Genomic DNA, 24,561 nt, shown 5'->3' with positions numbered 1-24,561 from the left:
TACATACATACATAACTCTATGTATAACTCAAACAAAACAAACTTTCTTTCCGTATTTCTATAATGTCATATAGTGAAACAACTATCATGCTTTCAATCAATAACATATAAATAACATCATCACCATCTTTCTCTACACATTCCCCATTCTCCTCATACATACATCCACCGATTCATGCCACGCATCACTATATAGGTAAACAATTCACAAGATAAATACATAACGATCCCGACTCATATACCATGGTGACCGGTTCAAAATTGTAGAGCAAGTTCGCGACTTTAGGACGTCTCCCAAGTCTTTGCATTAGCTCCTACAACTTCTACCCCGGGTTCATTTTAATTTTACTCCCTATGTTCATTAGGTTCATTGGTTACAGGTTTCAAGATCGTCGCTCTGATACCACTTTGTGACACCCTCATACTCCAAGTGCCTTACCAGGACCACTCAAGTATAGGAACGTCACCATCTCGGTTACCCGAGGCAATGATAACCATAAGACAATAAAGAAACGTACTTTAAAAGTAAATATAATTTAAGTGATTACATGTCTCAAACCAAAACTGTCTACTAACAAAACTGAATAACTAAAGGATATCGTCTGACACAATGGAAGACTCTTCTAACTGCAACTGATGACTCATCCCAGCTAGCCCATACGCATCATGTCAAACCTGCTCAATAACTGCTCACCATCTCCGAATGGATTACCACAGTTTTTAAAACATTAAACGGGGTCAGTACTAATTACACAATCAAAGCCACACTGAAACAATCATACAAACAGCTCACACACACAATCCCAGTCTCCATCTCCAATCACCTCATAACTGAATACACACTAATGTGTGTAGCCCTGCCAGAGTATCCATCGCAACAGATACTCCACACCGCCAGTGGGGGACCGCAGTCGTTCCCACCTAACCCCGCTCATCTCCATTGAGCGATAAACCCATGTTCATTAATGTGTACATCCCTTCTGTGGCGGGTTTCACAAAAGGCGAATCAAGAGCGTGAAGCCACTCTCGCAAGTGACTCCACTCAGCCAGAGACGCACTCTGAAGATCACAGACAGTTATATACAACAACACAAACAACATTATAAGCCAACAATCGTCAAGATCACCAACAATGTAATTAATCAACAACTACAGCACAATCACCATACACATCATGTAACTAGTACTGAGTAGGGAAACCCTACCTGGAACAGCAATCACCACAGACGGTCACACTCAGCTAATCCACATCGCCCTTCACTGAAATTACTTCCTATCAAACATACAATCATACAATCACAATCTAACATCAACAATACTCCCCCAAACCCCCAAATTACCCAATTAGGGTTTCAACCAACTTTAACAAAACATTATAAAAACTATATAAAAAGCTTACCCTCGACACAAGGATCACAACGGCGTAAAGAACAAGATGATCCGACACTCCTAGCCTTGGGGATTTGTTAACAATGCGAGGAACACACTTACGTAACTTTATTTCTTCTCAAAAGGGGTTTTTAGAATGATAAAAGAGATTAAGAAAGATGACGGTGGCTTTATATACTAATCCCGCATTATTAACAAAACCCGTCAAAATCAACCGTAAAACACCCTTACTCGATCGAGTAAGGTACTTACTCGATCGAGTGCCTCCTACTCGATCGAGTACCTAACTTACTCGATCGAGTACCCTACAGGAAGACTACTGTTTTGCGTCAAAAACTACTTACTCGACAGAGTAAGCCCCACTCGATAGAGTACCGATAGACTCATAAAACCGTAGTATTACAAATGAACCCTACCTCATGGTTGTCTTGTTGTGAGTTGAAGAGGCGGAGTGAGACCCGCTAATTGTCTCATATCAGCTATATTAGTATATTAGTTTAAATAAGGGTCCTAATTTTAGTCACCTCTTTACTCGGGACGAGCAAAGGTTCGGTTTGGGGATGTTTGATGTGACTCATATTGGAGCACATTTACTCCCCGAATTGACCTCGTTCCCATGCTTTATAGTGCATAATTGGGTCATTTACTATCTTTAGTCTCCCATTTTGCATATTCTTCGAGGATTGTAGCCTTTGGTAGGAAAGGAGTGATAGCCTTGCATTTACATGGTGAAATGTAGCTAAATGGATTGCACCTAATGACCAAGCATTAAATAGAAGACAAATACTAGAGGCCTATGTAGATAATAAAGTGAATTGGGAAATGATGAAAGGATCCTTGCATCCTCAACAAGATCCCCGCGGATTGTTGAGGAACAAAAAGAAGAGAAGTTGTCTGTCCCAGGATCCGGGCGGATTGTCCACAATCCGGGCGTCTTCAAGCAGCAAGACCCGAGCGTCTTGTGCCCAGGACGAGCGTCCCATAGCAGCCCAAGCCGAGCGTCTCCTCTGTGATCCGCTCGGATCACAAGTCAGTACCAACCGTGCCAGAACTCAAGACGCGCGGGACGAGCAGATTGACACGGGACTAGCAAGACGGATATGCTCATCTCCTTGGAGAGGAGCATTTCCTCAACTTTTCTTAGGGTGTTAATAGTCATTTAAGCCCTTAGTAACCCTAATTTTTGTACTTAATCTTTAGTATAAATACCCCTTTGTACTACCTAGATTAGCATCAATTCCTAATTAATTTTTATGCTTCCTTAATCAATTTTTAGATTCTCTTAATTAGATCTTAATCATCTCAAATTTAGTTGTAACACAAATTATCAATATTAATCACATCTTAATTTCTTCTTAATTTCTCTATTGTTCATCATTTACTTTGGGTAATTGAAGATTATTGGGTTATTATTGGGAGATTGACAACCTTCCATCAATCATCAAGTACTTCTATTATTCTTTGCATTATTATTTTGGAATCTCCATAGGTATAATTCTCTTAACCCTTGTTTTAATTATTGTTAATCTTTCTTACTTATTCATCATGTTTGCCTTGTTAATGTGATTGACATCCTTGTTAGCATATTAACCTTCATAATGAGTGAGTAGTTTCCTTAGCTAAGGTTAATGGGGAATTAGGGGAAATCAACATGGAGAATGATTCATGCTTAATCTAATATGTTTTCATAATTTATTTGCTTGCTTGTTGTAATTCCAACTTATGCACATGTTATGTTTGATGAAATGCGGGCCTATGAATCCTTGCATTTTTTTATCCATCACCTATCTTTTCAATGAGGCTTGTAAGTATATAAACCAACTCGAGCCTCATTAGACCATGCATAATGTTGAATAGGAAGAATTAAGTCGAGTTGTAGGTGTTGTACAATCTTAACCGATTCGGCTCCAGGACCCAAACCTTCCTAGGGATTGTAAGCTTATACACCAACTCGATCGCATCACAACAATAATTGCTTGCTTATAATTTGAGAATATGTTTGTATGATCAACTTCCATGAATCTCATATGAACCCATGACACCCTAGTGCTTTTAATCAATTGTTTACATCTCCATTTAATTACCTTGCTTTGTTTCTATTGTTGATTAGTTTTAGTTAATCTCCTATCTCATCCCCAAATTGTGACACCCTAAGACACGACCATTTACAATTGAAAATCCTACATCAACACCCGTCCCTTGGGATCCGACCTTTACTTGCCTCTTTGCTAAGAGTAGTTTGTAGAGTTATAAATATTGTTTTGGTTGGGAGCTTTTGACGACGAGTTTTTACCGCACAATTCATCACTCGAGTCTAGCTTCCGTTGTCAAGAGACTTAGCTTTCGATTTTAGTTGTTGAACATTAGTGACGGTATTATTAATTATTAATAAGATTGAATTTAATAGATACCGTGACATAGGAAGTACTAGTTTCCTAATATATGATTATCGATGATCATACTATGAGTGATATGACCTTCTCAATTATTGAAACCAATTTCGAAAAACGACCTCAAAATCGGAATACGGAAAACTCGATAATAAAGGCGCACATATTGCTAATCCTGAGTAATCTATGAGTTGAAGAACGAATTGATTACCAGTAAAAGTGATCAATACGAGCATACCTTGTCACCTGGATCATCCTCAACGAAATCACCGACTTCTTCAGAATCCTCGAACAACACCAACTATGGTGACCATCTCTCTACCTATGGCGACTATGGTTGCTGCTCTTTTGTCACTGAATATCATTATAATGAGTTAATGACTAAATATCGGAGATAACGACCTATTTTATTCGTAGTTTCGTTGCTCTTGGGTTCGGGGTCGTCACGTTTATTAATCACGTTCATTGGTCTACAAAATAAGTGGGTACAGAAAAAATATTTTAATATTTTAAGAAAATTACGTAGACTCAGCTCACTAACCCTTTTCCAGACCCGCTAACCCCATTGTCTGTGGGCCGAAAATTTATCGTGGGCCTGACCCATGTCAAGTCTGCACCCGCATTTGATCACCTTTAGTTTGCTTCCACTGATTTTGGCTATCCCGATTTTTGAGTAATATGGCCCAATCCGACTCGACTTGATCTAGATGTATTCGTTTTCACTGATTTCCGACTTTGACCCCAACCTTAAAAATACTATGTGCGAATATGTTTTTTTGTATGAAATTGATATGTATCTCTGTACGAGACCGCGAATGTCCTCAATCCCCTTACTTCTTTGACATATTGTTTACCTTAATCGTCTCCATTCTCCTTGCTCCGACCATCAAACAGTGAACTACCTCCGCCTATATCCCTCTCACTTTTGATTAACAAATACACATCTTTATTTAAGTGATTCTCCCCCGCAGTTTAGAATAAGAAAAAAAAAATAGGCTGTTAGTAATTTTATTAATACCTTCTTTTTTTCTCATGTGGAGAATGCGTTAGTAGTTGGCCTCGAGCGAGCTAGGCATCTTGGGTTAATTTTAGTCGTGTGTTAATTTTATTCGAGAAGATCAACTCCTTAGTAATAGCCCCCGTCCACTAGTACAACGATGAAAACAGTTAATCAATTTGGAAGGATGGGTCATCAGGATCGCTCACATTTTTTAAGAGTTAAATCGGGCAGCAGATTGGCTAGCTAATATGGGCATTAATTCGTCCACTATCACCACATTATTGGATACTCCTCCCAAAGGTCTTCGTACTATTGACCGTGAAGATATTTTAGGGGTTGTATTCCCCCGTTTAATTTCGATTTAGTTTTGTATTCTCAAGGTTTCACCCTTCTTGTGCACCAAAAAAATAAAGAAAACAGAATGTAATATCGTCGTTTTTATAAATAAATAAAATACACGGGTCGGTTTTGGAACAGCGTCGTATTTATACGGTGCATTAGAGTAACGTATAAATACCGAAAAAAATCCCTCTTTTGAACCCCTTCCTCAAAAAAATTGGAAGAATGGCGTCAACAAGCGAACGGCATAGCATCAAATCCTCATCATCCGCCGACAGTTGTAGATCTATTCTCAGCAAAGTTACTTCTACCATCTCCGAATCCTCCATCGTCCAAAAGAGTAAGGATAGAAATTATGTAACAGAATTTTTGTTACAATGGCCAGGTCAGCAAAAGCAAGCTGGCATTAGGCTGGCTGTTAGACTTTAACTACTTTTCCCGCTTAACATATGTGTATAAATACTAGTTGAGCTGATCAGAATCAGTTAGCTTACATTTTACACAAATATCTCTTACAAATCCTATGTAATCTTTTAGCTAAGAACAACGATTAATTACTCTTGTAATCTTGTTCTTGGAAGCTAATACAATTCAATCTTTCAATCGAATTCCTTTCTTGAATTTAGGGTTCCTTTGATTGATTTGCCTTGTGTAGTAGATTCTCGGATTAAATCCTTAAGTGTATTACATTTGGTATCAGAGACTTCAGTCCTGAATATCACGCATCAAATTTCGCCATTAAAATTAGGGTTTTAAGCTTGAAATTCTGGGTTTGTAATTTTCTGGGTTGAAATGGGCATCAAGATTCTGGGTAAATCAAATTGAAGCTGGCTCGTCTGACAATTGCTCAACTATCTGCAACAATGGAGGAACGAATGAAGTCAATTGAAGATCAAATGGCGACGATCTTGCAACTGCTTCAAGAAAAATCGACAGAAAATCTCCAAATTAATGAGACTGCAGTACCCAACACATGTATAAACCCTAATCGCAATCTGGGCTTTAATCCCAAAGTTGAATTTCCTGTATTTGATGGTATGAACACTTAGATATGGTTAAAGAAATGTGCTAGATATTTTGAGCTGTGTAAAATTCCTGAACATTAGAAAATTGATCTAGCATCCCTCTACATGACTGGAAAGGCAAAATTATGAGTATATAGTTATTTGGCTATAAGAAGAAATGCTGATTGGCATGATTTTAAAACTGATTTGTGTGCTAGATTCAAGGAGGAAATTGATAGTAATATTGTAGAAGAGTTCAATAAACTCCACCAAACTAATTCAATTGATGAATATGTTGATACTTTTGAGCATTTGAGGGGCTTAATGCTTCAAAGAAATCCCTTACTGCCTGATCAATACTTCGTACACAGTTTTGTGGGTAGGTTGAAAGTTGTTACTAAACCATTTGTGAGGGCTTTTAAGCGGGTTACTATAGCACAAGCAATTGAGTATGCTAGATTGCATGGGGAAGCTGTTAATGCTACAAAAAATTTGTATAAACCCATTTTGGATAAACCAATTCAGAGACCTTTTTCTCCTTCATCCCAGACCTACAATAAACACCCACAAAATACCAGCTACAATAACAATTTTACAAGAAATTTACCTTTTGACAAAAACAATGCGCAAAAATGGACTCCAAAATCAAACTTTAACCCAAGGAGAAGTCCACCATTACCTTCTGATGTGGAAGAACGAAGAAGGAAAAATCCGTGTTTTCATTGTGATGAACAATATACATCAGGTCACAAGTGTACGGGCAAACTGTACAAGATTCATGTGTTACCCATTGAGGAGGGTGATGAGTTTGTTGAAGAAAGTGAGTTGGAGGAAGAGGGTGACTTGAATGTAATTGATAATGATAATGGAGAGCATATACTTGAGGAACAACCTATGATTTCCCTAAATGTTATGGCAGGAAACAATTCTTTTCAAACTATGAGGGTCACGGGGAGGGTTAGGACACAATCACTTCACATTCTGATTGACTCATGAAGTACAAATAACTTCTTGGATGAGGAAGTGGCTAAGATATTGGGTTGTAGGACCGCTAATACTTGTCCTTTACAAGTTTCTGTAGCAAAAGGAAACACCATTATCACAACCAAAACCTGTAAAGATTTTAAATGGCAGCTATTAGGAACTGAGTTCAGTGCTGATGTGATGATTGTACGCTTAGGGGGGTATGAAAGGGTGCTTGGCATACAATGGTTGGCTTCACTTGGTCCTGTCAGTTGAGATTTCCATCAGTTGAGGATAGAATTCAAGTATAAGAACAAGAGAATAGTGCTGAGGGGCATACAAAAAGGGGAGTTATAGTGGGTCAATGGGATGAAAATATTCAAAGGGAGCAGCAAAGGGCAACTACTTCCTCTAAGTGTAAACTCTCCTCCTGTACCAGGGAATAAGGAGATAAGACAGCATGTCCCCTGGGCCATTGAGCTGGTGCTGCAAGACTATAAAGACATATTTGAAGAACCTAAGTCACTTCCTCCACACAGAACAGATGATCACAGGATACACCTTGCTGCTGGTACTATCCCAATTAATGTCAGGCCCTACAGATATCTTGTCATTCAGAAGGATGCAATTGCACAGATCATAAAGAAAATGCTGGACAGTGGAGTGGTACAGCATAGCCAATCTCTTTATTCTTCTCTTGTGGTGTTGGTTAAAAAGAAAGATGGCACTTGAAGACTGTGTGTGGACTGTAGGGATCACTTTGCATCAATTTTCCGTCATTAAAGATCGTGAATGACCTCTTGTGTTTGAACTCATGGTGCATGACTTTGAACTTAGACTCGAGTGTCAACTTTGGCATAGTGATGCCTAAAAAGACGACTTCTGACTTAGCTTGGATGTTTGTCGATGGAGTGACGCCGTTGGACAAGACATGTACACAAACTTGACCTTTGACCCGTAATGTAGGGGAAATACGGGTTTAAAACCCGAAAAGTTTTGACTCTGCTAGCGCCATTGGAGATGTCTCGACAATTAGGCGACACGACCTAGACCAGAAGGTACGTACTAACTTCGGCGGAGACTCGATGTTATTTTGACGACTTGACTTGAAATCGACTGGATTCTAATCGATTCGAGGCTGAATCGGAAAGGTGGACTGATATGCTTGATGTCATTATTTAAAAAGGATTTTCGAAAATAGAAATTTTCAAAAAGGTTCATTTGTCGCTTTATGGACGGCTTTCGAAGAGTAGGGATCTTTAGAAGGTAGGCCGGTTGAAAGGGTTGTCTTAGGTTTGTTTTCAAAAGACGGTTTAAGTTGAGATTGCGGTGGCTCTGAAAACAATGTGTTGTTTGCGAAGACGGTTTTTGAAATTCCGAATCACGGATTTGAAAATCGAGAATTGAAGAATTTGGAATCATCATCACAATGGCCATGAAAACGGTTAAATTTATTTTCAAAGGATTAAAAATTGGGTCGAAAATTTGAAAACGGTTAAATTTGTTTTCAAAGATTAAGTTTTGATTTGAAATATGAAAACGGTTAAATTGGTTTTCAAAGATTTGATTTTGAATTGAAATTTGAAAACGGTTAAATTTGTTTTCAAATGATTTGAAATTGGATTTGAAATATGAAGAGGGTTAAATTTGTTTTCAAAGATTTGATTTTGAATTGAAATTTGAAAACAGTTAAATTTGTTTTCAAAGATTTGATTTTGAATTGAAATTTGAAAACGGTTAAATTTTTTTTAAATGGTTTGAAATTGGATTTGAAATCTGAAAATAGTTAAATTTGTTTTCAAAGATTTGATTTTGAATTGAAAATTGAAAACGGTTAAATTTGTTTTCAAATGATTTGAAATTGGAAATTTAAATCTGAAAACGTATAAATTTGTTTTCAAAGATTTGATTTTGATTTGAAATTTGAAAATAGTTAAATTTGTTTTCAAATGATTTGAAATTGGAAATTGAAATCTGAAAACGGTTGGTTTTCAAAAGATTGAGTTTTGATTGGAAATTTGTAAACATGTTAAATTGTTTTCAATGATTTAAAATTTGAAATTGTGAGGATTAAATTCGTTAGTACGACGGCTTAGAAAAGCCAATTTTGATTTCGAAAACGAGATTTGAAATTTGGAAAGTTGCACGGGTTGAAATCGCCACGACGGTTTGAAAAACGTTTTTGTTTGAAAGATGATTTCGAATTTTGAAAATTCGAGGGTAGAATTCGTCATTACGGCGGCGTAAAAGGGCGCATTGAGAATGCAACGGTCGGCGACAGGCCGAGGTTTAAATGGCCATTACAACGGGTATTTTGAAATGGTTTGTGAAAACCAAGGTTTGAAATCGTCATTACAACGGCATGAAAATGTGCATTTGAAATGGCTATAAAAACCGGGTTTTGAAAAGGCCATTTTGTCGGCATAAAAAGTTGTGCAATGGTCGGCAAAAGACCGAGTTTTGAAGCGGTTATGAAAAATCGGTTTTGAAAATCGTCATTACGACAGCCTAAAAAGGTGCGCAAGGGTCGGCGAAAGACCGAGGTTTGAAACGGCTGTGAAAAACCGATTTTGAAAATGTCATTGCGACGGCCTAAAAAGGTGTGCAACGGTCGGCGAAAGACCGAGATTTGAAACGGTCATTATAACGGTGCAAAAAGGTGTTTTTGAAAGTTTGAAAATGACACGGAAGGACTTATGATCAAGTAACACAGAAGCACTCGTAGTTTCGTTATATTATGCATAATGCTGACACGGGTTTTGGCTTAATAAGGGTGGTTACACACCAAGCGATCAAACCCCGATTTTCGAGAGGGATACCAATCCAAAAAAAAAAATGTGTAAGGAGGGTGCCCTAACCTCGTGCACAAAGGAAGTAAAAGCTCTTTGACGAAACAGAAATGTGTAACGTCAATGGAAAGCTTGGCTCAATCGGGATTCGAGACGCGGGGATGAGAAAACTCACGCCGACTGGACGAGCCAATTAGTCGATAAAGGTTAGGTTGTAGGCCCGGACAAGGAGCCTGACTTATTACCGTAATATCAATAAATGCACTTTAACCACGACCTCGTCCGAGTTTCACCTCTAAGGATCACAACGATACAAGTGTTCTAGTTTTCCCCAGCGGAGTCGCCAAATTGTGGGCATGGGCCACCGCCGATCCGTGGACGTAGGCCACCTACACGCCAAGCAAATATGTGGACGTATAGCGGTCTGAAAGCCACGTTTGGAGGCGTAGAAATGCTTTCGACCGGATCGCTTTAGATCGGTCGGTTTCGTCTCGTCAAAGGTCTCAAAACGATGCAAGAGATGTTCGGAGTCGCCACCAAGCATTTGTGGGATGCTTGGAACCCGTTCGAATCCACTTTATACCTAGATCAACCAAGGTAAAAAAGCGGTGTTTGACATAGGTACAAAAGATAAGGACTCGTCCCCCTTTTAGCATTCTATGCCTAAAATGACTCTCGTGCGCCCTGGATAAGGTCATCCACTATCCAAAGGTTCTGAGTAAGGGGTGAGCTAACGTATTGGGAAGCCCTTTAATCGGACACCTAATCCAGCCCGCGTTAGGGGCCTCTACTGATCGATCGTGGTTGTTTAAGTGCAAGAGTTGATAAAACGCTTTAAATGAATGAATGCGCATCTAAAAGTTTAACCTAACATGTGAAAGTTTGCTAAGTCGGTTTGTTTATCCACATAGCATGAAATTGATGTCAAAGTTGGATTTAGATTGATTTGCATGTGAAAACGGAAATTAAACATTCATTTACCAAATTCGGGTTATGATGCTTAACACGGTCCATTTATTGTTAAAATGAAAGAATAAAAGGATGAATAAGAAAATGTAAAAATGTTTAAAAGATTGTTAACTCGTCAATCTTATCCATGTAGATTCGGGTTAACCGTAATCGGGATCGTCCTAGACAAGTGATGAAACGAGACAGAACAGTGTCAGGCAGCCCCATTGGGGCGCGAGCCTATTGGTGAGGGAAAAGGCTCTGCCCAGGTTTTAAAATATGAAAATAGACGGCCTCTTGGGGCGCGAGTCAGACGACAACCCAAGGGGCGTCTCCTGGTTGTTAAAAAGGTTGTTTAAAACCGTATTTGTGATTAAATGATTTGCATGGCTCGGAATAATTATTATTATCTTAGAATATTCTTTGTCGGATTTGCAAGTTCGAAAAGCATAATTTACAAATAAAAATGTAAAAATGTGTGCTTAACCGTTTTATCACCGTACTCGAATTAAATCGACATGGTATTTATTCAAACCAAGGGTGACATGCAATATGGCCAAGACAAAGATGAAAATAAAATGAAAGGAAAGTGAAAGGAAAATGTTTGATTTGAACTAACTATGTTAAGATCATTTATTTGTAATTAGTCAAGTTGTCATCGTACTCGGATTAAACCGACATGGTATAAAGAACCAAGGATGATTATGAATTATAACTAATACGTTTGCAGACAGCCTATTGAGGCGCGCGCGTGCTTGCTATGGAAGGGGGTGTACTGTCCCTTTCCAAAATTTGGATTTTCTATTTGTTCTAACCAATATTTTGTTGGTTGTGATTTGTGATCTTAGGTGATTGCTTAGCCGTGTAAGCTTGATCTTGGGTGTTATTTGGGGTAGGTATATTGTGTTCTTGACTCGGGTTTGACCCGTGTGAGTTGGCATTTAATTTCAAGTCGATTTTTGGCCCGGTGTCGGTTTTAACTCTAATTTGGGTCATTTTAATGCAAATGGCATGATAAAGACATTCATGGCATTATTTTCGACAATCGAGATTTTGGTTGACTCGGGTTGACTCAGATTGACTCGAGTTGCGGGTTTCTGAGTCGGTTTTGGGTCCGAAGACGGTTTTGACTCTAAATAGTGTTATTTTAATGCAAATGAAGTTAGAAAACTTTTGAAATCATTTTTCATATCCGAGTAGTGCATTAAACCATCTCATGTATAGCCAATCTACGCACGCATATCAAAAACACGTTATAGTCTGATCATCATCGGTTGGTTTTTGGAAGGTGCAGATACTGAGTATCTACAAAACCACATAATACTATCACAAATATATCCTACACAATTATACACTACAAAACTCCTTATTATTATCTACTAATTACACATAGTACATATACTAATTACTAAATAATTACCCAAGACAAAACCCTCAAATGTTAGGGTTTATACTAATTAAAGAAGGGTAGATCTTAACTTACAAAGTAAGAGGGAGGAAGGAAGATGATGAACAGTCCACTAAAGCAAGCTTGAATCCCATGTAAGTGTGTTTGTGAGGATTTTAGAGAGAAGGGAGAGGGTTTTGAGTGAGGAGGAAGAAGATTGAATGAATAAGGATAAGGGTTCAAGATTTCTTATCCCGTATTCTGATCCAGCGTCACTCGATCGAGCGCGAGTCCACTAGATCGAGTATCACTCACTCGATCGAGTGACCGACCACTCGATCGAGTGACACTCACTCGCTCGAGTAAACGCTTTACTCGGTTCACTACAGTCATACTAGGTGATCTATTCTTGATCATACTTGGTCCAGTGTACGGTCATACTTTCACTCTCGAGTACATCTTATCTCGTCCGATGGTCCTCTCATGTATTCCAAGGTACATTTGCGGTTCCCAAAAGGTACGGGTATTACATCAAGCCATTCAAGTTGTCATATATGTTTATTGTTCATCCTTGTTTTCTTATACCAAGCTATTCATTTTGAACATGTACGTTTATTGTCATTCTTGTTTTCTTATATCAAACTACTCGTGTTGACATGTATGTTTATCGTTCATTCTTATCTTACCTAACAAGTTATCCATGTTGACGAAAATTTGGCAATATGCTGGGAACAAAAAAAAAACTAAACTCATGGGCACCTTAGGTAGAACTTTTTTTAAAAAAAATATATATCGTGTAACCTGACAAAATTAGAAGGATTTTGTGTAACCTGACAAAATTAGAAGGTACTATGCGATATGAGGCCGATTAAAAAAAACGGTCTTATTCAAGACATGGAAAAATGTTGAGCAAGTAGCCGGTGCAATTGGTAGGCTTAAGGCATAGGCAGAGAAATTTGATTTTATTTCCTAGTGTGACCAAATTGGCAGCCTCTATTAAATTAAGATACAAAAGAAGGGCAACATGGAATTTTTTCGATGCATTTGAGCAAAAAAGGCTAGAAGCGCCAAAGCTAACTTCATCAAGAGTTCATTTTAATCAAAATCTTGTTGAGCTAATTGAAATGAAGTGGCACTTAAGGAGCCTGATACAGAGCGCCTTTGAGTGTATCTTTTCCCATTTTGACGGTAACCAAATAGCCGCTATCAAACTTCCCATCTATCACTCCAATCACCGAGTTTCCAACTGATGATGCTGCACCTGCCACGACGATGAGAAGCTAAATTAGAGTCATACAATCATACTCTAGTCTTAGTTTGAAGAAGCGTAAGGCGTGGTGCCAAGTGGTGCAAACCGCAAGGCAAAGGCGCGGCGTTTCGATGAGAGGCCTATAATTTTAATAACAAATTTGTACTCCCTCCGTCCCGGTCAATTGTTGTCCTTTGGTTTTGACACAAAGACCAAGGAAAGAGGAGAGGACCAATAACTAAGGGGGCGTTTGGTACGGGAAAGGGTAAGAGAATGAAATCAAGAAAGGGTAAGAGAGGGAAATGAATGGGATCACCCATATTATACTTGGGTGTTTGGTTGACAATTAGAGGAAAAGGGAATTAAAAGCCAACATCCACCACCTCCACCACCATTACCCACCACCTGCCACCATTATCTACATCGACACCACCACAAGTAGCGGCGCCGACGATCTTCCTCACAGTACCCCACGGCGAACCTAATCACCGCGCCTCACGCCCTCAACAAACACCACAATCCCGACCCCAAACACCTTATTCATTCTAAAACATTCACCACAACCCTTCGAAAACCCCTCCCCCACCCCTTAAAACACCAGATCTGGTGTGGTGGCGTCGGCGGTTCTTTGTGGTGTGGCCGAGGAAGGTGTTGGTGGTGGTTGGTGGGGTGGGAGAGTTACTGAAGGTGTTGGTGTGGTGTTTAGTGGTTGAGGATATGAGGTAGCGTGGACAGGCGGCGGCGCTGGTGGTGGTTGTGTCGGCGTCCCTGGTGGTGGTTGTGTCGGTGTGGTGGGTGTAGGGTGTAGGTGGCAGTGATTGGCGGTGTGAGAGGGTGTGGTGGGTGTTGGCGGGAGTGGTGGAAATAGAGAGTAGGAGGAAGAAGGGATTATGGGGTTATGGGCTTAACCAAGGGGGGAGGGGTAAGGATGAGAATGGTTTTGGGGGTAAGGGGGGGTATGGGTTACCCTTTCTTTGTGTCAAACAAACAACAACAAAAGGAATCAACCATTTTTATTCTCTTTCCCTTTCCTTATTCCCCCCAACCAAACGCCCCCTAAATGACAAGTGGAACAAACTAAATGAGAATGATCAAATTACTCATCAAGTTTATTCTTAAAATAGAAAGGAGAAAATAATTTTCCTTGTAGGAGGGAAATGGAGGGATCCACTCATACTTTCCTATATGCAAAGCACATTTCAAAATATATAGGTGATTTTTGGTTGTTACTGCTGATAGTTACAGCTAATCTTAGGCTGATATGCCCATAATAGACGGATATGGCTAATATAACTCAAACCAAACCAAGCAGCTGTCCACTATTCCACTATTTGCGCCACCTCAACCTAATAAGCTACTGTTAGTCGCAAACGTGCTGGATCATGAGCGACACATCAATTTAATTCCATGATACTAAGGAAAAATGATTAAAGGGAAAATTTTATCGTACGGCAATTAGGCCTGCCCTACTTTACGGCTCCGAGTGTTGGGCCGTGAAGCATTGTCACATTCAAAAGATGAGTGTGGCGGAGATGCGCATGTTGAGGTGGATGTGCGGACATACAAGGAAAGATCGGTTAAGGAATGAGGTGATTAGGGAAAAGGTAAAAGTGGCGCCAATAGAGGACAAGATGATGGAAAACCGACTAAGATGGTTTGGCCATGTGAGAAGGAGACCTATGGACGCTTTTGATTAGGAGGCCGGAGACTTGGAGAACAGAAAAAGGTCCCTAGAGGCGAGAGGAAGACCGAGACAGGACATGGTTCGAGTGATAGAGCACGATATGAGAGTTCTGGGGCTTGAGGAGAGTATGGTGACGGAGAGGGCACAATGGAGGGACAGGATACACGTGGATTTTTAGTATTTGATGTTTTTTGACATAATTTATTCTTCTCTCCTTTATTACACTTTTTTACAAACCACTTTCTTATAGATTTTACCTTTCTTATAGATTTTATCTGGTTCATTCCGGATCCTTAACTCTATTTCAATTTTTAAAAATCGTTTTAATCTTTTCTCTCGATTTAAATTTTAAGTTTTTATAAAAGAAAGACGGAATTCGATTTTAAAACTCCTAAGTTTACCTTGACTTTCCATTACATTTTCGTTCTTCCTTTTGTTTTTTCATCTTCCCTTTTTATTCGCATTTTGAGGCGTGCGTTCACCCATTGACGGTTCGAAAGGATGATTCATGTCAGCCGACCCCAAATCATTTTGGGATTAAGGCTCTGATGTTGTTGTATACTAAGGAAAAATGATTCACACACGGAATTTTGCAGGAACATATTTCTGTGAAGCATTGAAGTCATGGATTGAAAACATTTTTCAGTTGATAATGGCTACCAGTCTACCTTGAATTACTTTGTTGAAGAGTAAGAAAATAATCAGAAGAATAATAGTTTCATCTTGTCAGAAGCATATTTGAAGACCGAGCAATGGAAATTAGCAACATATAAAAAGGAGGGAAGAGAAATAAGACTAGTTTTCGTACGAGAAAACCAACCTCCAGGTACAAATTCTATTGTGTTTATCCTTGGCTGAAGAGTAGTTGCTACACTTGCTGCTTGAGCTGGAGGCATTTTCGGCAATCCATGGACTAGACCAGGTGTGGTATTCGAACTCTCCAAAACACCTTCAGAATAGTTACCTCAACATTGTGAAAGCAACAAAAAAAGAAGAAAAAAACACAAGTTTCAAGACTTTCGAGTCACAGAAATGTACCAGTAGATGGAGGTCCACAGTCCTGCATTTTTAAGTAGTAGATACACTCATAGTGATGAAGCAATGAATAATAGTATTTACGTAGTTGAAAAGACGCATTGGTAGCTGTGGAGGGAAAGTTAAAAGTGGATGTAACCTCTTTCCATCTTTTTTCTCTTATAACCTGCAAACAACAGACTCACATTGCAAGTGAAAAACTTTCGAGATGTACTTGCATAAAAAGATTAGAAATTTGAATCCAAAAATATGAACAGCACAGTGATAATCACATTAGACGCAACAACTTAAACAATTTGTCCATTGCAAAAGAAATTCTAGTCCACCTACTATTCTTCATGTACCAACTATATCATTAATTTCATACAAGCACTAAAGTATGGGAAAATGCACGTGGTGCCCTTGAAGTTTCGATTTTTGCTCGAAATACCCAATTTTATGTTCCGGAAATCTTTAAGAGGCTATAATTCGTGTCTACGAGTTCAGAAAATGATAATTTTTTTTTTCAAATCGATTATCTTTTCGAGAATTACAATTTGAAAAAAAAAATCATCGTATTTGGATCCCGTGGCTAGGAGTTTTTGTACGTCAAAGTTTTTTTTACCGAACAAACTTTGAGTGACCATATCTCTCGTTCACGAATTCCAAACTCGACAATTTTTTTTTTCAAGTCGTAGTTCTCGAAAAGATAATCAATTTAAAAAAAAAAATCGTCACTTTCTGAGCTCGTAAACACGAGTTATAGTCTCTTAAAGTTCTCTGGATAAAAAAATTGGGTATTTCGGGCAAAACATCAAAGTTGAAGGGCACCGCGTGCATTTTCCCCTAAAGTATTAAATCTAAGCCGTGACAGTATTGACCATATTTATAGTAAACAGATAAGATGTGTGACTAGAAAGGATACAAATTGTATTACAATTTACTGCTCATAAATTTATTGATGAGTGAAGGTCCTTTTAAAAATAGCTGATATCTGACTCATATGGCTAGTCCTTGACCGACTTATGAAATGAGAACCCCACCAAGACATTCCCCCCCCCCACCCACCCACACACACACAAAAAAGCTGTGATATGTTGTGCTAGTTTGCAAACAAACTAAGACTGATACCAAAATCACCATGCTGAAACCTTTAAAAAGTATTATAAAGACCTATAAGAAATAGCATCATGGCTCAAATATGTAGTCGACGACCGTTCAAAGGAATGATTATAGTACATATGCCCCCAACTCAACTCCCATATAGAATAACACACCTGATTTTTCCTTTTCTATATTTTGGCTTCAACGGACATGGATAAAATAGAGGGAAAGGGAGGGGAGGGGGAAGGAGGGACGGGAAGAGGAGGGGGAATGGATGAGATGATTTTTCCCCCAAACCTTTCCGTTGTTGGGAGGGAAAATAATTTGTCTTGAAGGAGGAAAATGGAAGGATCCAATTTCCTTCCCTCCAAATCCCCCAATCCAAACATACCCTGAATCTTTCCATATCAACATCACATTATTTTATCTCACACGTCACAGCCATTGTTGGAAGTTCAATCAATAAAAGTTATCGTCTACTAATCAAGATATTAAGCAATCTAGAAGCCTCTGGATTGCCATCTATGAAGCAGACATTCAGCACGATGACATTGTATAAGATACACAAAACAGCACCAAATTGATATGAATTAGAAGCACCCTAGAAAATTCACCCTACAGCCTGATAAAATGTACACACACCAGTAAAGCAGCTGGAAGAACACAGCAATCACGACCATAATATGATCTGTCAAAAGGGTTGAACGCGCGGGTAACAGGTTCTGTCATTTCGGTTCGGGTAAAATACAGGCGGGTCTATTTCCGATTTGTGAAATGCGAGTTTGTACAGGTCGGATTTAGGCGGATTTATGCAGGTTAGGGCTAGAAACGAGTCAGATTAACGCTCTTCTTTACAAATGTTTATTTTCTTTAATTTTACGGAAAATTCACATGGTACCCTCGAACTTTTCCATTTTGCACATGGTACCCAACTTTTTAAGTTTGTGTACATTATACCCTCCATGTTTGTTTTTTATGCACAACATGCCCTTTTTGTCGCTTAAAAAACTCGATTGGGCATAACTCCTAGACCGGAATTCAGAATCGACCAATTTTTTTTTCCTAAAATGATTACCTCGTCATAATCTACGATTTGTGGAAAAAAAATTGTCGACTGACATTTTATAGGTTTTTTTTTAACGAAAATCTCAAATCAACCATATCTTCGATCTTAAATTTCCGAATGTCGTTTTATCAATTTATAGATCTCGAAGAGTTAATCAATTTGAAAAAAAAAATTAGTCAATTCCGATTTCTCGTCTATAATTTATGACCAATTGAAATTTTAAAAAACGATAAAAAGGCACGTTGTGCTTGAAAATCAAATTTCAAGGATATTATGTGCACAAACTTAAAAAGTTGGGTACCACGTAAAAAATGACAAAGTTGAAGGGCACCACGTGAATTTTCCGTTAATTTTAATTATAAACATATGAATATTCTTAATTTTTATAATTATCTAGTATAATATATGATATTAGTAAGAATAAGCATTATTTGTTTAATATATTCAATATCACTATGTTATATGAAGCATTGGAAATTGGATTGATCAATTGTTAGGTGTACGTCACTATATTCATATGGCAATCATTTGAGTAAATAATCATGTGGTAAGAGTATGGTTTAAAACAAATAGAAACAAATTTTCTATTTCAAAATTTTGAAAGTTTAGATTTTTTTTTTGATTTTTGATTTTTATTAGTTTTATTTGCTTTAAATAAAAAATTACCTATTTACGGGTCGGGTTAAATGTGCAGGTTATTAACAAGTCGGGTCGAAAAGAGCGGTTATTTTCACGTTATTTTAGAGCGGGTTTCGGTCGGTTTTTTTGGATCAGTGCATCTTTTGACAGGTCTAACCATACCACATGGAGACTTTTTTGAGATTTTAGTGCCAATTAAATGGAGAAAAAAAAACGTAATGGATTGGAAATGTATTGACCAACCAAACTCACCTCTTCGATTCCACCACGTGAGGTTACCTCCACAAAGAGCTTGTGGAGATCAAGGTTCCTGCCTCCTATGATAGGTATCCTAAAATTAAAATTAAAATCATGCAATTGCAAAAATGGGAACTTCTACCAGTAAGAGCATCAGTCTACAGGATTGTGAGCATCCTTAAAACATGAATTTGGAAATACACAGACCATACTAAATAAGCAAAGGATCATGCCAATAGAAGGGGAAGTGGTAGGGCGGTCGTATCTCATATGTATGCAGCCTTATTCCTTGTGTTTGAATACACAGCTAGCCTACTACTGTATGAGCCATACTAGATAAGCGATGAGATTTGGATTGAGTAATTCTTTCATTTGAACATTGATATCATGTTTTCCCTTATCAGCGCACTGGATAAATTATGTTATTCACGTACATCATTAATATCAATCTTTGAACTTTGTCACAACCATATAATCCTTTAACTGACAATCATCATGCCTTTTTCGTGATATAGTAGAAAAATGGGGCATCACTAAGCATTTCTAGTATTAAGAATTTAAGAAGACACAAAATAAGAGCTCATCATTAAAGCCTTTGTCCAAAAATGATTTGAGGTCCCCTAACATGGATTGCGGATTAAACACAAAATACACGATAACTCATCCAATGAAATGAAAAAAGAGAGCCTAAAACTATCAACATTGGCGTACATGGACTTTTACTTGCACAGCTAATATTTCAATAACAAGTTCACAACTTCAAAAATAAAGGAAGCAATGAGGACGCTTACATGAACTTGGTACCCATAACAGAATGGAGCTTCTCAAGAGAACTCATGAAAAGTTGAGGATCAGCCACAACCTCATCATAATTAGCTAAAGGTGATGGGTATTGGCTATAGCTAGCTGATGCCATTGACATAGACCTACTATATATCAAAAACGGAGTAGTATTTCCCTTCCCTACACGAAAACACACACAAACTTACATTCTTAGAATGTTACTACTTCATGAAAACTGACATTGAAATCAAAATAACATACGGAGTGAGTATTAGAGAACTAGAAAAAATGTCACATAACAAAAATTATAAGGGAAAAATATAAAAGAACAATGGGATATTTTACATGGTACCCCTATAGTTTTTGGTTTTCTAGGAGGTACCTCTTATTTTCTACAATAAAACTTTGACCGCATATAATTCATGGTCATGACTTTGGAACGCGACGATTCTTTTTTTTCAAATCGATCGTCTTTTCGAGATCTTCGATTTGAAAAAAAAAAAGTGTCGCTTTCTAAACTTGTTGCAAGAGTTATGGTCGGTCAAACATTATTAACCTAATAAACTTTGAGTGACTATATCTCATGGCGAGTTCATGAAGTAACGACTGTTTTTTCACAAATTGATCATCTTTACAAGATGTTTAGTATGAAAAAAATATTTGTCGTTTTTAGAGTTCGTAACCAAGAATTATAGGCAATCAATGGTTTTTAGCTCAAAAATAAGGGTACCATGTAGAATATGCAAAAACAAGAGGGTGCTAGGTAGAATATCCCAAGAATAAACAACTAGTAATTTGCAAAACAGTCGAAGACATATCCCAATATGATGAAGATTGAAGGAGCCATGCCAATCAGATACTTTGTATTTTTTTTTATGTTTATCATATATTAATAAACTTCAATTGTTTTCAATGCAGCCAACAACACAAAATGGCTCACAAACTGGCTTGACACAAATGACTGAGACGGAAACGCAAAATGGTTATCACAACGGAACAGTCGAAGGCCGGGCGGCCCGGTTCTAAGAGGTATTTTGTGTCTTCTTAAATATTTGTGATGCATCAGTACTTATTTTTGTCCTAAGAGGTATGAGTTTTGCCTTGAAAATTTCGTATTTGTCAATTTTGCACATTAATTCTCTATGATTATCTGTAATCGCTTTTTTTCCCCTCTTTGGTTCAAGTTAATATCATTTATATATTTATATATATAAAAAATCAGTTTTTTATGCATTATATATCTCACAAATTCAATTCTAAGATGTTACTTTTTTTTCCAATTGTTTGATTTACGGTGTCTTCTAGATTATTTGTCACTTCTCATCATCTTTGCTAATTTAGGGTTCTTCAAATTGGGGGAATTGTTCAAGGGTTTGGGTTTAGTTGCCTCTTCTTCTTCTTGTTGAACCTTGAATTTATAACTAAAGTATCAATAAATTTGTGTCCGCTTTACTAATTTGTTTTATAAATGATTTGTTCTACTCCATTTTGTACAAGTTTATGTTTAATTATTCTTGAATGAATTTATAATTTGATTTTAGTAACTTTTCCGGCATTTGATTTGGTAGTTTTCCGGTGAAAGGGAGTTGGAATATAGTAATTGGGTTTATGTGCACATTGACCAAAACACATGGGACTAATTTGCACGTATTGAAACTTAAGGGGGTAATTTGCACATACTGACAAACAAACATATGGGGCTAATTTGCTACTTTCCCTATAATAATAGTGGTAGGAAAAGAAAAAAAAATCTAATTTAGTAAAAACAAAGCAATGCTTTTCTAATTTCTCACCCTGACTCTCTACCCTCTTTTTTTTTCTAAGACCCGAATTCCCAACTCTTTTCTTCTTTAATTGGAAATTTAGAATTTAACAACTCCTCTTCTAATTCCTAAGCAACGGTTTCTTAATTTCAATGGCCCAAGATATAAGATATATGATCATTGATTGACTGATTGAGTCTATCATAACCTTAAAGCTTTGATTGAGATGGTCTTCAAATGTGGTAGAGTGAGGCTCTTGATAAAAGTTAACGCCTTAATTAAGAGTTAATCTTCTTCCACTATCAGCACCCTTAATCCACCTTACACAACCCCAAGAATTGCAGCAAGCCCACTATTAATGTTTTGCCGCAACTCCTTTGGTCAACCACCGCCAAAATTACTGGCCACCAGCCTCTTGGCCAATTTACCACCAAAATTAAATTATCTCACTACTAAAATTCGACCACCACTCCTTTGGTCACTATTAAAATTCGGCCACAATCCCTCATGGTAGATATTATTTTTAAGCGAAAGCAGCAAACCACTCGCCCAAAACCCGACATGGCTCATCCCAAAATCCACAAAGCCTCTTCCGCTACACGAAAGAATTGCATTATACCCACTCCAAATTATGACACTATCCTTCTCTCACTACCAATTTCGGCCACCATATATATAAAAAAATTGTCTACCCTTTGGCCTTTGCCACCACCCTCTTAGTTTTCACGACAATCTGCCGTGTGTAAGCTACAGATCGATTTTTAATAGAATTGATATCGTATCTTATTTATTAAAGCAACAACCATAGAGCCTATATGTCGCTTGTGGTTAAAAGTCAATAAGTCAAAAAAATACATTTTGTATTTCATCAGTACCCACGTTCTACATGGGAATTAACACAGCACTATACTTGGTTTCTATCAAGTCTTAATTGTATACTCCGTATATAATAAATCGGTTTCAAGTAGCTATAATTACAACAATTATTTCAAGTAATTTAATTTTATGACTATTGTCAGAATTGTCCATCTACATTGTCCTTGACATTGTTCGATGATTTCGAATATTAAATATACTAAACAATAAATATTAAATATGTCCAATAACAATATTTACATTTTTAATAACAAAAAAGAATAATAAAAACCCATAATTAATTGAAAAGCCCAGAAAAGGAGAAGAAAACCCATAAATTTACCAGAAAGTGACAATAATGACAAAAACTTGAGATAAGTAATTATTAAACCCAAAAATTAGAATTGAAAATAAAGTATATAATTTAAGACAAATAATCTTCTTATTCTTCTACTGGATTTACCCCAAAAGAATAAGAGGACAATTATCTAGAGTAATTGATGCATTTTTTTGTAATTGGAAAGGTATACGCAAAAATAAAATTCAAACATCACTGATTTCACTTGCATTAACTATCACATGTACATTATCCCTGAAAATCAAATAAGCAAAGCTCAAAGTTTAAAGCATTCATTCATTAACTAGCACACTCTTCGACAAATCATCATCAGTAAAATCAGACGAAACATATGAAATTAAGAACAAATCAATATCAATTGAATAGCAAATTAACACAGTACTAATTTAAGGGCAAATTCGTTTGAATAGAAAACTGAATAGCAAATTCGTATGAGATTCAATTCAAATAAGCATATGAAATTAAAAACAATAAAAGGATTAAAATCATACTTACTAAATAATTGATGGATTCGAAATAGGAATAAAAAAAAGAGGGATTTATCCTTCTTGCTGGTCGTCGTCTTCGCCGGTCACTATCGTCGTCTACGCCGGTATAATCTCAGTTTATGGTTAGAGGTGAGTTTAAGGTTAAGAGCCTAGAGGTGGGTTTTGGGTTCAAGAAAAGAATTGGAATTTTGGTAAAAGAAGGCCAGTAAAATAGGAGTCCACCAGTTTTAAGCCCGTGAAGGTAATCATGATCAAGATTTAATCGTTTAGTTTATTTAAAGTTAATATATCAAGATATATATTAGGGCTGAGCAAAATTGTACTATACGATTTTATTATACGTATCCGATACGCTATACGAATTTAATTATACGGATTTCCGGATATCCGATATGAATTTCCGGATATCCGATACGGTTCTTTAAAAATCGTATCGGATAAGGATCGAGAAAATATGAAACCGGATATACGGTATCCAATACGGTTGCCTTTTTTGTAAAATAAAATATTAACATAATTTATTTTCGCAGTACAATTTTTACTCATTACAGTATTTTTTACTCTAACCTTTCCATTTGTCTACCCTTTACCAAAAAACTTCAAACTCAATTCTCTCTACCTTCTCTCTGTTGATCCCTATTGAAAAAAAAAAAGGGTTTTTTATGGGGTACCCCTCAACTATTGGCTTTTCTAAAGTGTACCCTTGCGTTTTTCAATTTATCAATTGTACCCTTAAACTCTACTGCTTACCACTAAGCGTGACCTTAACATTTATTCCGTCAAATCTAGACGTTAATTACTTATGTGGCATTCATGACTTGGATGTTCATTTGTTGACTATGCTTATATCATTATACCTCTCTTTTAAAACCCCTTATCTTCCTCTCTTTTCCCCCCTTCAATTGCATGCCTTAATTATATCTCACTCTTTTCTTCATCACCTTCCTCTACTACTTCATCAAACTCAAAGTGTTTGTTAATCGTCCTTCATTGCAGCTATAGCCTATAAGTGTGTTTTTTCCACTGTTAATCGTCCTTCATTGCAGCTATAAGTTTTTTCCACTATTTCTATTCATTAATAAGTTTTTTGCTTTCCTTGGATTGTTTGTAAA

The 24,561-nt window shown here is 37.3% G+C and overlaps 1 protein-coding gene across 5 annotated transcripts; it reads right to left on the bottom strand.

The window, feature by feature from the left end:
• Positions 1–499: 499 nt before the first annotated feature.
• Positions 500–23,718, bottom strand: LOC141612196 (high mobility group B protein 15-like). Of its 5 annotated transcripts, none has more exons than XM_074430917.1 (7): positions 23,457–23,718; positions 19,994–20,165; positions 19,218–19,296; positions 16,181–16,343; positions 15,963–16,091; positions 1,206–1,273; positions 500–697 (listed from the first exon to the last, which is right to left on the bottom strand). In XM_074430917.1, the coding sequence occupies exons 2-6, from the start codon at positions 20,122–20,124 to the stop codon at positions 1,218–1,220; spliced, it is 558 nt and encodes a 185-aa protein (XP_074287018.1). In that variant the 5' UTR covers positions 20,125–20,165; positions 23,457–23,718; the 3' UTR covers positions 500–697; positions 1,206–1,217. The 5 variants fall into 5 exon arrangements, with proteins under 5 accessions (XP_074287018.1, XP_074287019.1, XP_074287017.1 ...); XM_074430918.1 differs by having other exon boundaries at positions 23,453–23,717; XM_074430916.1 differs by having other exon boundaries at positions 500–686; positions 23,457–23,717.
• Between the last annotated feature and the right edge of the window lie 843 nt (positions 23,719–24,561).

Source organism: Silene latifolia, chromosome 11 (genome assembly GCF_048544455.1).
Source record: "Silene latifolia isolate original U9 population chromosome 11, ASM4854445v1, whole genome shotgun sequence".
NCBI lineage: Eukaryota > Viridiplantae > Streptophyta > Magnoliopsida > Caryophyllales > Caryophyllaceae > Silene > Silene latifolia.
Note: the sequence above shows the minus strand (reverse complement) of the source record. Positions and strands in the feature narration are given on the sequence as shown.